Source organism: Trachypithecus francoisi, unplaced genomic scaffold (assembly GCF_009764315.1).
Source record: "Trachypithecus francoisi isolate TF-2019V2 unplaced genomic scaffold, Tfra_2.0 Lachesis_group9, whole genome shotgun sequence".
NCBI classification, from domain to species: Eukaryota; Metazoa; Chordata; class Mammalia; order Primates; family Cercopithecidae; genus Trachypithecus; species Trachypithecus francoisi.
Genome location: NW_022681474.1, coordinates 18960801 through 18973896, shown reverse-complemented (window position 1 = coordinate 18973896; position 13096 = coordinate 18960801). Strand labels below are relative to the sequence as shown.

Here is a 13096-nt window from a genome sequence, read left to right as displayed (position 1 = left end):
TCATCTGTCCCTTCCTTCCCGCTCCGCATCCCAGCTAAAATGTGCAGATGGGTTGAAAGTGATATAAGTGAAGATGATCATGAATAGCCTGTGGTCCTTTCTGTTAACCCTGAGTTGTAGACATTAGCGTGTGACTCCTTTTCCCTGAAGGGAGTATGTCTGGCTCTCATCCAGCATCTCCTGTGTGCTCCAGTTAGCAGCCGTCATTAGCAATCTGTGATGCCTCTGCCGTCTCCACTGACAGCACCTAAATAGAGACATCACTTGGGATTGACAGATCTCCAGGGGGTTGCAGGCTTCAGACAAAAGGGCCCAGAGAACATGGCTGACCTTTCTTGGCATTATTCTCCTTCCATGAGTGGCAGTCAGGGAGCATAGAACTTTAGTGTATTATTTTCAGAGGATTACCACTGAAAAGACGGCACGCTTAGTAAGATGCTGTTAATAAGTTAACAAGAGTCTGTGTGCGTTCCAGAGTGGTTTTGCAGGCCATCAGTAATAGAACACGGGTGCTTCTTTCCTGCAGAAACACGTACCTTTTCCTTAAGTTTAAGGAGGAGCCTTTAAAACCAGCTTTGCTTATAACATACCTCCAGTTTCGGATGATCGGGGCAAGCCTTGGGGACTCAGCGGAAGCAAGCTTGTGATGCAGGCTAGAAAAGAAGAGTCTCTTCCCCTCATTACCCCAAGCAAGTCTTCCCAGGGCAAATTTGAAATCGCTGAAGCTTGTGTGTGTCATCCTTCCCGGATCCTTTCCCTACTTCACGTTGTTCTCATGCTCGCCAAAGTCCCTGAAAATACAGTGTAGTAAGAAATGCTGTGTGCCCAAATGTAGCTGACTTGCCTCCTCTTTTCACTCTTCCCAAAGTGAAAAAAAAAAAAAAAAATGATGTGTTCCTGCATTTCCCCTCTGAACCAGATGTTAAAAGCAAAGCACTTGTATAAATAATTGAATATCCTGGATGCATCTTCAACAGAATAAAATTCTACCAACTGGAAGTTCCAACTATATTTCTCATTAGGATAACCAATTTTGCAGAAGGAGGAAGATATTTAGGGCAAAATACTCACTAACTAGAAAATCCCCTTAGCTTAGGAATTCATTTCTGTCCTATTCCATAAATATGCAGTTTATACTTTTCATGGCTTCTGCTGCTTTTTTCTCATCCACTTTGCCATACACATATTTTTTCTTTTCTTTTTTTAAGACATTCTTGCTCTGTCACCCAGGCTGGAGTGAAGTGGCGCCATCTCGGCTCACTGCAGCCTCTGCCTCTCAGGTTCACACAGTTCTCCTGCCTCAGCCTCCCGAGTGGCTGGGACTACAGGTGTGCACCTCTGCTAATTTTTTTTTTTAGCAGAGGCAGGGTTTTGCCATGTTGGCCAGACTGCCATATGGTCTCGAACTCCTGACCTCAAGTGATCCACCCACCTCGGCCTCTCAAAGTGCTGGGATTACAGGCATCGTCCACCGCGCCTGGCTAAGAATACACATATTTTTTCCAACCACCTCAAGTTTATTTTTTTCATAGTTGATTCTATGCTGATGGGCAGAGATTAGAGGCAGGAAGATGACAAGGTATAAGCATAGGTTGTTTCTCAGGTGCATGTTTTAAGAGAGACATGTTGAGCTCCAGCACGGCTATCCCCACCTGATGAGGACATTGCTGCACCGTGGTCACTGTTGTCTGGTTTGGAACCCCTTCCCTTACTAGCCCTGGCTCCTAAGCACGATGGGCAACATACCATTGTGCACATAAAATACGACATGTCAGAAATAGACTTGTTTTTACATGGATGGCTTCTTTCCAGGAATGTATATTACATTCATTTTTAGGAAAAGAGAAAATTGGAGGAAAAAAAAATCGTGAAGGATATGGAAGACAAGATATATTGAGTGCAGCAAACTAGATTTTAAGAGAAAATAAGAATTATAGAGAAATGTGAACAAGGGGTCAGTTTCATTCTTGGGACTCTAAAAACCCCCTCCCTAAGTAAAGATAAAAACAAAGATCGATGGCAGCCCCTTGCCAACCAGATCAAACCCAGGTGAGATACTCAGCTAAGCAGAATGCATACCACTAAGGGTTTTCATTGGCCCTAGGCAGCTTTCTGACTCATGGTTTAGAGAATCAAGCTCACTGATTTCCCAAGTGACTTAATATCTGACTAACGATGTTTCACCATTAAGATGAGGAAATTGACAATATTGATAATCTTGGAGAGAAATGGATCTGCTTATTTTTGTACCGAGCGCCAATAAATTCTTAGTAGCTTTGGGAAGATGATGAATTACTCTATGTTAATATTTAGTAGTGTCTATTTTCTTTAAAAAGATTCTGTGAAATTGTAGTCATTTTTCTTTTCTTTGTTTTTCTGAATAGTTGCAAGTTCATAGAACAAAAAGGAAAGATTCAAAGTATCTATTATTTTGTTTTAAGGAACAATATTGCATTATCTTCCTCATAAAAAATTTCATTTATCCTTTCATTTCCGAAGCTCAGATCAGCTAGGCAATGATTTGCTTTGTGCTATACTTGCATCCCAGAATATGTTTTCATTGTCCTGAGTTACCACCTGTGAAAACATAGGCAGTAGAGCCTGAGAACAGCAACAACATGTAACCTCAGTTGTGTCTTAGAAAGAATCATTGCTGTGTCTCTAGGTTCAAACAGTTCCAGGCCATGGACGAGAAGTCTGAAAATTGATATCCTCAGTAGGACTTTTAGGGACAAACCTCCACATACATCCCTGCTGCCTACCTTCTCTTTCTCTGTTTCTCATTTTCACAGGTGAGTGCATTTTAGGAAGTTCTTTCACACATTGCCTTTTCCATTTTTGAATACATAAAAAAAAAAAAAAACAGTCAACTGGTTGTCAACAGAGGATATCCAGATAAGGGGTGCTTGCTGGCTTTTTTAGGCTACCTTCATTAACTCAGCCTTATCTAGATTGATATGTAACCTGATAGCCTCACCAAACACTGTAGGAGTATGAGATTGTCCGGGTGTGGTGGCTCACGCCTGTAATCTCAGGACTTTGGGAGGCCGAGGCAGGTGGATCACGAGGTCAGGAGGTCAAGACCATCCTGGCTAACACGGTGAAACCCTGTCTGTACTAAAAAAATACAAAAAATTAGCCGGGCGTGGTGGCGGGCACCTGTAGTCCCAGCTACTCGGGAGGCTGAGGCAGGAGAATGCCGTGAACCCGGGAGGCGGAGCTTGCAGTGAGCCGAGATTGCGCCACTGCACTCCAGCCTGGGCAACAGAACGAGACTCCATCTCAAAAAATAAAAATAAAAAAGAAGGAGTATGAGATTGAGCATCAGCTTGAAGTCTTCACGCTGGCTTTTTCATCTTGGGCATGTTAGTTAATTTCCTTAAGTTTCCATTTCTTTACCTACAAAGTAATATTAGTATCTGACCTTACGGATTGCTGGAGAATGAAATGAGGAATGATTTTAAATGGTCATTAGTCTTTAACACTGCCATGTTAATGAGATTCATTTAGGGCTGATTGCGAGATGTGCTTATGCTCTTATACTTGAGTGACAACAATTTGACTTGGATAACGTTCCTGTCTTTCTCCATTCATACGCTGTCTTGATTGATGAAAAAAGTGGTGTTGATCAGATTGGGTCCAGATCAGCCAGGACAAGGCGTGATGCATACTGACATTGTCAAGATAGAATTTCAAGTGGTTTTCATATTATCACTTGTCTTAATCTTGAACAGATCATTTTTGTCTCCGCAGAAAATATCTCCTTCCCTCCGCTCTGCTTCCTTTTTCCATCTGTCTTCTTTCTTCCTTCCTTTGTTCTTAATTTCTTGGGCCAAGGTACTGTCATGACTGTGTACCTGTGATGACTCAGGGTAAGAAATTTAAAAGACATCAAATGATCCGAGAGGTACTTAGGATTTGATTTAGGGTACTTAGGCTATATTTACTGAGAAGGACTTCTTAGACCTGCTCCGTATTGGATGAAGTGACCTTCAGTTTTTTTTGTTTGTTTTTTTTCCTCCAGGAAACTTGGATTTAACTGGTCAGAAGCAGGTATTCAAAGCAGAGAACAATCCCTGGGTGACCCCCATTGCAGACCAGTTCCAGCTTGGTGTGTCCCATGTGTTTGAGTATATCCGTTCTGAGACATACAAATAGTAAGTAGACTCTGATTTTCTGAAATAGTAGACTGTGATTTTATAGTATTTATAATTATGTCTTTAAAAATATTATGTGACAGTATCCTATTGGTGGCAGTTAACACTTAGCATTTTTAAATGTTCTATTAAAAACTGCATGTTGGCCAGGTGTGGTGGCTCACACCTGTAATCCTAGCATTTGGGGAAGTCGAGACTGAAGGATTGCTTGAGCCCAGGAGTTTGAGACCAGCCTGGGCAACATAGCAAGACCCCATCTCTACAAAAGAAAAAGAAATTATCCAGGCATGATAGTGCATACTTGTCATTGTAGCTATTCTGAAGGATCACTTGAGCCCAGAAGATTGAGGCTGCACTGAGCCGTGGTCATGCCCTGCACTCGAGCCTGGGTGAGAGAGCAAGACCCTTTCTCAGAAGAAAAAAACAAAAACAAGAAAAAACAGCATGTGGTCATTGTCTCTACTTGTAAATTGTTTTTATTGACATTTTCAAGGGGATTTTTACCAATTTTCTTTAGAGAATTTTTGAGGTATTAAATTAGCTGAATGTTCATGGCACTAAGGAAATTCACCATTCAGATGAGAACATATTTTTTTCTTCTGTGAATGCAAAGAATTACAAGTGTTCTGAACAAAATTGTTAAGCAGTTTATTTATAAAATCAGTGGAGAGTACTAGCAATGCGTCATTCTATTACAGAGAAGCTTTTACTCTAGTGAGATGATAATCTCTTAGAGAAAAGGAAAAGGCAGGAGAGGAAGCGGAATCTGCCAGCTTAAAGTCACAGCTCCAAAATACCTCAAGTCCTCACTCCAGCTGAAAGGAGTCTGTGCAAAACTGTCCCAAAAACCTCACCATTCCTGCTTCTTTCTTCTTCCATGTGTCAAGGCTGAAAGGAATTCTGCCACTTCCACGTGCTTCTGTTGTTATATCTACCATCATTATTTTCCTACCTTATCCCAGTCCCCAGCTGCAAAACAAACTGTCATTTATCACAATGTTTGCCTGACCCCAAATGCTGAGATCTAGTATAATTTTAAGCATCTAGAAAAAAGACAAAAACATCCATAGTTAAATGTAATCTGTTTTTGTGTCTGGCATCAACTTTTAAAATTTATTTTTAATTAATTAATTTATTTTTTTAAGAGACAGAGTCCCACTGTATTGCTAGACTGGAATGCAGTGGCACAGTCACAGCTCACTGCAGCCTCAAGCACCTGGGCTCAGGCAATCCTTTCACCTCAGCCTTCCAAGTAGCTGGAACTACAGGCACATACCGCCACACCCAGCTAATTTTTTATTTTTTGCAGAGACGGAGCCTCCCTATGTTGCCCAGGCTGGTCTCAAACTCCTGGTATCAAGCAGTCCTACTGCTTTGGTCTTCCAAAGTGCTGGGATTACAGTCATGAGCCACCATGTCCAGCCTGGCACCAACCTTTGGGAATGTCCCAACTATTGGAAGAAAGATAGAAGATTGCTAAAGGTCACATTTAGTTAAGAGTTTCATTTCTTTTTTTTTTTTTTTTCTTGGTATCAGAAATATGTCCCATACTCAATAAAACCCTGTGAATCTGTGCCAGGCCAGTGGGTCAGGATTGATTGGCAGGGCAGAGCCTCTGCCCAGAAATGACTGGCTGCGTTCCTGTAGTCTTGCAGCCTGAGCGCCATGCTCCTGGTGAGACATTTAGCGCTTGCTGTGGCCATGTTTCCACTAGACAGAAACAGAGAAGACAAGCTGTAAAGAATAATGGCCTGCCTGAGCACGGTGGCTCACGCCTGCAACCCCAACACTCTGGGAAGCCAAGGTGGGTGGATCACCTGAGGTCAGGAGTTCGAGGTCAGCCTGGCCAACATGGTGAAACTAAAAATACAAAACTTAACTGGGCATGGCGGAGGGGCGCCTGTAATCCTAGCTACTCAGGAGGCTGAGGCACAAGAATTGCTTGAGCCAGGGAGGCAGAGGTTGCAGTGAGCTGAGATGGTGCCACTGCACTCCAGCCTGGGTGACAGAGCGAGATTCCATCCCCAAAAAAAGAAAAGAAAAATGAACAATCGCCTTAAAACGAAATATACTAAAATTGCCAAAATGATACCATATCCTCCTATATAAAAGCAATGTAAAGCATGGTTTAGATTATTTTAGACAATACTGTGACACTTACAATATAAGTCTAAAGACTTACCTTAAGGATAAAATGTGAGATAGGTATAGGATGTGTATTGTTTCATAAGCCATATAGATATGTACAGTTATTACAGATTCAATCTTTTTAAAAAATATATGAATATAGCTCACCCTTGGAAATTAGTTAATTATGAAAATGTGTGAAAATATAGTCACAAATTAGCAGATGATTGTTTATCTTGTTCCTTTTAAATTGTTAATCATTCCTATCATGAGTTTTAGAGGGCTCTAATTTTTTCTTAGTAAATGGGAAGCTATTTAGAGCTTGGTTTGTACGGTATCTTGAAAAAAGTTATTCTGTATATGATAGTATACAGAAAAATACATGAGCGAACTCCTAGCCATCTGGAATTAGAGGAAATTCTCTATTATTCTGGTTAACAATTTTTAATTTTCAATAGATGAGTTTATAATTTACAGAGGATGAGAATACATTGCATATGAAAGTGCTTTTAATTTTAAAAGATTAAATTGTGAGTGTATGGATTTTGTATTACTTCAAAGTAATTCTTAAGCAATTCATCACCATTCTGCACTGTTACAGACTATTTTAATTTATTTGAACGTGGTTAGGATTCTGGATAAATGAGAGGTATTATAACATAATTGGTATATCTGTTTTTATGTCTGTTATTAACATCCTATTGGGGGATTGGCATAGTCTAAGCAATGTGTCTGCTAACTTTTGCTGTTTCACTTCCTCATGGAGACTTGCATTATTTTTTATGTGGTTAAGTCAACATTCAAAAGCTTCGGTAGGCTGGGTGCAGTGGTTCACGCCTATGATCCCAGCACTTTGGGGTGGATCATGGGGAGATTCACCATGAAGTGGGTGAATCAGTTGAGGTCAGGAGTTCAAGACCAGCCTTGCCAACATGGTGAAACCCCATGTCTACTCAAAATACAAAAATTAGCCGAGTGTAGTGGTGGGTGCCCGTAATCTCAGCTACTAGGGAGGCTGAGGCAGGAGAATCGCTTGAACCCAGGAGGTGGAGGTTGCAGTGAGTTGAGATGGCGCCACTGCACTCCAGCCTGGGTGACATAGTGAAACTGTGTTTCAAAGAAAAAGAAGCAGAAGCTGCAGTAAGCATAGGAGAGCCATTGGCCCCTTTCCACTGGGACCAGTTGGTTCCATAATGGCTGCTTTTAGGGGCATCTACATGATCCTCTGCTGGGAGGTCACAAGGGACATGAGCTCTGCTAGGGCAGGGGCCTGCTGTGAGTTCTCTCCTCCTTGGGAAGGAGAAGAGGGTTGGTTACTTTGTGTATTTGAGTTTTTTGGCCTTCTCTCATTCTCCTGTAGTAGCTGTTGTCATCCCTTTGTCAAACATACTAGCCCAAAATATGGACTGTTAGCCAGCAAGACAATAAGTCAAACTTTTAGTCATTAAAAAAATAATAATAACTACAAAAATGCCACTGCTGTGTTTCACCAGATTAACACACATTGATTTTCAAAATTAAGGGCCTCCTTTATATGAATAGATCTGTACTATATTAGTATATCCTTCTATAATTAGAACCCAACTCAACTCTTTGTTTGAAGCAGCCATTTCATAATTAGGGAATTTTTAATATCCTATCTGAAAAATATTATGCAAATTAGCAGGTGCTTGGCTACTTTTAAAAAATGTTTTATATGTGGCAGCCTTTGGGAGGAGGCAGTTTATTCATGATACTCATAGTTTTTTTAAAAAAGCAAATCTCACAATCATTGCCATAGTGTTTGATCTTCTATTCTAAAACTTACAGTTCCTACTTTTCACTTCTTTGTCTCTGTTGTTTAAGCCGCATACTTCCCCTTTATTAAAGGCAATCCTTATATATTTATCAGTGTTTGTGTGTTGTGGATGTGTATTTGTCTGTCTATCTTTAACTACCATTGAAAGCATACTTTTGGTTTTGGCACTTAAAATGCCTGTGAACCTCCTCTTCCTTCCCCCACCCCAACCCCTTTTTTCTAACCAGTTAACCCATTACCTAAATGAGAGGAATAAAGAATGAAAAAACTTACCGTAATGTTTTCTTTTCATTCATGTCTGTGGTCAACGTTCACAGTGACCTTCCTCGGGGCACATCCTCAAGTTCTTCTGAGTTTAGGGCAGAGAAGATGGATGATCTGATTTATAGGCTCTGATGGACTCCAAGGGGAGACATGGATGCTTGAAACAAAACAATGAATTCGTATGTCAGCAGAATTAAAATACTTGGAGATGACTTAGCTTCATGAAGACAGGAACTTGTTCCGTTAAGCAGGAGGAGTGTGGCTGGTAGGATGTTGAGATATAGTACTTCAGAGATGGCTCTTTGGAAGTGACATTCTGGGGCATTAATCACAGCCCCTTCATCATGTCTCAGATGGAAGCTGCTCTCTGTTCATCTTTCATGCGTTCCACAGGGGAACCTATTGGCTGGTGTCATTGAGTTGCTGGTTAACATAAAATGACATACTTAGTTGGGTGGTTGAAACTCGCATCCTACGCACATCATTGTGTTTTTAAACTGTTGCTGAATTATACAATCACCTGTTAACTCTTTATTTGATGGTGGTTGTCTCTTTGACCTCTTTTATTCTGTGAAGCAGAATTATGATGGAATACTCACCACTTGTTAAGTTTTCCCCCTAGGAGGGGCAGTCAGGTTGAAGTTAGCACCCTTGACAAGATTCTTTGTGAAAGGGGGTAACTCACACTTTCCACATTTCCATCAAGGAACTCAGATAGCAACTGCAAGCCATTTTAAAAGCTGACAGGTTAACTCTTGTCAACAAGTTAACAAAAGAAGAGATTTGACAAATGTTATGCTGAAAATGCATCTGTTGAAAGAGGTATTTGGCAAACAGGCGTCATCATGAAAACTGCAATTTGCCAAGCATGGCAGTCCTAAAGCCTCATTTCCAGCATGGCATCACTCAAAAGATGCTTCCTCGTCATTTCTGCCTTGTCTTTTTCACTTTTCTTTTCTCTCTCCAGGAAAGTTCCCTGCTCATTTGTTTTTTGTGTGTTCCATTTTTTTAACCTTAAATGAAATCCAGCCATACTATTATTCATATTAGTTAACAGAAGCATTTTAATAAAGCAGTCTTTGGTGAATGGTGGGAAACCATGAGATAAAAACTGAGAATTCCTCTTTATTAGAAATCTAGCCAAATAAACCATACTGTTTGATTTATAAGGAAGCATTCTTTTGGCTGTTGGTTATTGTTTTTCACATGGTTTTACTTGTGAAATTAAAGCTAAGTAATGTTTTATTTTTCTTCTGCACTCTATGTAAACCTGTTACAAGCTATAATGGACATAAATGGGCTTTATTAAACAACTACTATATCCTCTAATGACTGCTGAGTCAGTGGCCTAGAAATTCTTTAAATAACTTCACTGATATAACCGGTTCACCAAAAAGCTAGGGCATTTCAAACCTAATAGGTGAGCCCATTCATTTTAAAGTAGCCCTTCACTGTAGGAAATTATCTCTAAGAAAAACTTAATAAACATCTGATGAAGTGTAAATGGGTGCACAAAGGTAGCAGATGGTTTTATAAATATCTTCACAAAGATGGAGGAGAGGGTTAAATTTCCAGGATCTTTCAAGTGGTTAGTAAATTGAGCATGGTGACAATCAGTATGTAGAACAGTGTAGACTCTTCTTTTTCATTGCTGTATCTGAAAATAGCTCAAATTAAGCCACAGAAAAACAGTATTTCCGTGTAGTAGACATAAAAATGAAGAACTGTTTTTCTTTAAAGCTTTTTTTTTTTTTCCCCTTAGAGTCACAGTATCACTTTGTCACCTAGGCTGCAGTGCAGTGGCGCCCTGATAGCTCACTGCAGCCTTGATCTCCAGAACTCAAGCAATCCCATTGCCTCAGCTTCCCTAGTACCTGGGACTACAGGCACATACCACAACACCTGGCTAGTTTTTTATTTTTTTTTTTTGTGGAGATGGGGTCTTGCTGTGTTGCCCAGGCTACTCTCAAACCCCTGGACTCAAGAGATTTTCCTGCCTCAGCCTCCCAAAGCGCTGAGATTACAGGCATGCACCACCGCACCTGGCTTTTAGCATAAAGATTGTTTTTGCTTTTTAAAAGTTGACTATGTATTCTCTTCCTAGTGATATATATTTTCTTTATAAATGCTACATATTTATATTATTTTTTCTTTTTTTTTTTCTGAGACAGAGTCTCACTCTGTTGCCCAGGCTGGAGTGCAGTGGTGCGATCTCGGTTCACTGCAAGCTCTGCCTCCCGGGTTCACACCATTCTCCTGCCTCAGCCTCCTGAGTAGCTGGGACTACAGGCGCCCGCCACCACACCCAGCTAATTTTTTGTATTTTCTTTAGTAGAGACAGGGTTTCAACGTGTTGGCGAGGATGGTCTCGATCTCCTGACCTTGTGATCCGCCCACCTCGGCCTCCCAAAGTGCTGGGATTGCAGGCGTGAGCCAGTGCGCCCGGCCTATTTTTTCTTTTTTGAAGTTGAAAATGCATTATCACATTTTATCCGTAATATATGACTCAAAGTTTTGGCATCTCTGGACCTATTTGCAAGAAAATATGTTGCATTTAACCAGTATTGCTAAAGAGTATTAGAGAAAAGGGAAACCCATATAATATGTTATATTTGGGGTGGTATTGTGTCACATCTCTTATTTCATGTTAACTTCAATGACAAAACTAGGTAGCATCACATTTTAAAACACAAAGAGCTCCAGAATGTTTATCCTACTGAATAAAAGTAAGCCAGTTTGTAATATTAACTTTTGAAGGCTGGGTGCAGTGGCTCATGCCTGTAAATCCAGCCTTTTGAGAAGGTGAGGCAGGAGGATTGCTTGAGCTCAGGGAGTTCCAGACCAGCCTGGGCAACGTAGTGAGACTTTATCTGTATAGAAAATGAGGCCGGGCGCGGTGGCTCAAGCCTGTAATCCCAGCACTTTGGGAGGCCGAGACGGGCGGATCACGAGGTCAGGAGATCGAGACCATCCTGGCTAACATGGTGAAACCCCGTCTCTACTAAAAATACAAAAAACTAGCCGGGCGAGGTGGCGGGCGCCTGTGGTCCCAGCTACTCGGGAGGCTGAGGCAGGAGAATGGCGTAAACCCGGGAGGCGGAGCTTGCAGTGAGCTGAGATCCGGCCACTGCACTCCAGACCGGGCGACAGAGCAAGACTCCGTCTCAAAAAAAAAAAAAAAAAAAAAAAAAAAAAAAAAAGAAAATGAAAAAAATAGCTGGGCATGGTGGCACATGCCTGTAGTCTAAGCTACTCGGGAGGCTGAGGTAGGAGGATCCCTCGAGCCTGGGAGGTCAAGGTTGCAATGAGCTGAGATCACACCGCTGCACTCCATCCAGCCTCAGTGACAGAGTGAGACCCTGTCTCAAAATAATAATAATAATAATAATAATAGTTTGATTTTTGGTTTAATTGCCCAACAGTTCCTATATGTGGTCATGAGGCATTAATCACCCTGCTAAATTGTTACCTCTCTCTTTAATATGACAGGAGGAATACAGACAATGTAAGGAAGAATGCATAACAGTTCTTACTCTCTTCTAAGTGTTTTGATAGATTTCTTAGTGTATTTTGCATTTAAAAGGATTTTTTTTTCTGCCTTGTAACTTGTTTAACACTATTATTCATATATACTTCACAGGTAACTAGTATTTTTCCCTTTTTGGCATTTTCATAATTTATTCAATATATGATTTCACAGGCTTTTGAGGCTTTACTTTTCTATAATTTTATAGCTCATGCAAAATGGTTCAGTTTTTTAAATGGAAGGTGCTTGTTCCCATTTGATATTTCCAGGACACTTGGATTCTGTGAGTTAAGTTGGGAACTTCCATCCCCTAATCCTATGAAAGTAAAAGGTGAAACTCTACTAAGGTGCAAAAACCAGCTTCGGGAGACTAGCTGTATTCCTGAAGGCATCTAGTAAGACTCCATTTTATATGAGTCCTATTCTGGAATGTTTTTCACTGTGATATGCAGTAGATGCAAATAAAGACTTGGAAAATGTACCCTCCCATATCCACGTTGCTTTCTTCACTACTTTCCTCTGGTCCTCTAATGTGGTCAGTCCTCCAGCACTCTATGCTTGCCTAGGAGCTCTGACTGGGACCTGGTAGGCCCGGGTTTGACCAGTGGGAAAAAACTCTATGCTCCTTGCCTTTTTACTCAATGCAATTTGCATTTTATTCAATGACTGGTGTACTTATCTTTGAAGAGTTGTGGATAGCTATTAGAGGGGGCATAGGAGCAAAAAACTACAGCTGCAACATCAAAGGGAGAAGAGAGATTTATCCTGAACCCTGCACTACAAAAGACTTTTCCATAGGACTTGAAAGAGTAAAACTATCTCAGTCTCTGTGTGTATCTCTCTCCTCCTATTCCAGTCCCCTCTTTCCCCTATTCCCTTCTCCATCCCCCTCACTCGATTGTTGACTATCAACCCTGCATTTGGCATGCCTTATACAGCTCCTAATATGGAGCATGATACATTACAGTATCAATTTCAGGTAAATAGAATATAGATAATTTGTCTCACTTGACAGAAGGAAAATAAATATCAGCTAGAGTCCATCCATGCTCCAAAAATCCCAAAGTGTGTCAGGTTACATTCTCTTCAAGAGGAGCTATTCTGAACTCTTTTTGGATGCTATTCATTTGATATAATCATATTGAACTATTGGATATTGACCTCAATGAAGTGAAATTGGTCAACTCTACATATTGATTATTAACTCCCAGGAATCTTAAAAGT

The 13096-nt window shown here is 40.7% G+C and overlaps 1 protein-coding gene across 1 annotated transcript in view; it reads left to right on the top strand.

The window, feature by feature from the left end:
- Positions 1 to 13096, top strand: part of RSU1 (Ras suppressor protein 1) — a 257697-nt gene that overhangs the window by 144942 nt on the left and 99659 nt on the right. The window contains 1 exon segment of the mRNA XM_033209683.1: positions 4025 to 4157. Within this exon segment, the coding sequence (XP_033065574.1) occupies positions 4025 to 4157 (133 nt within the window).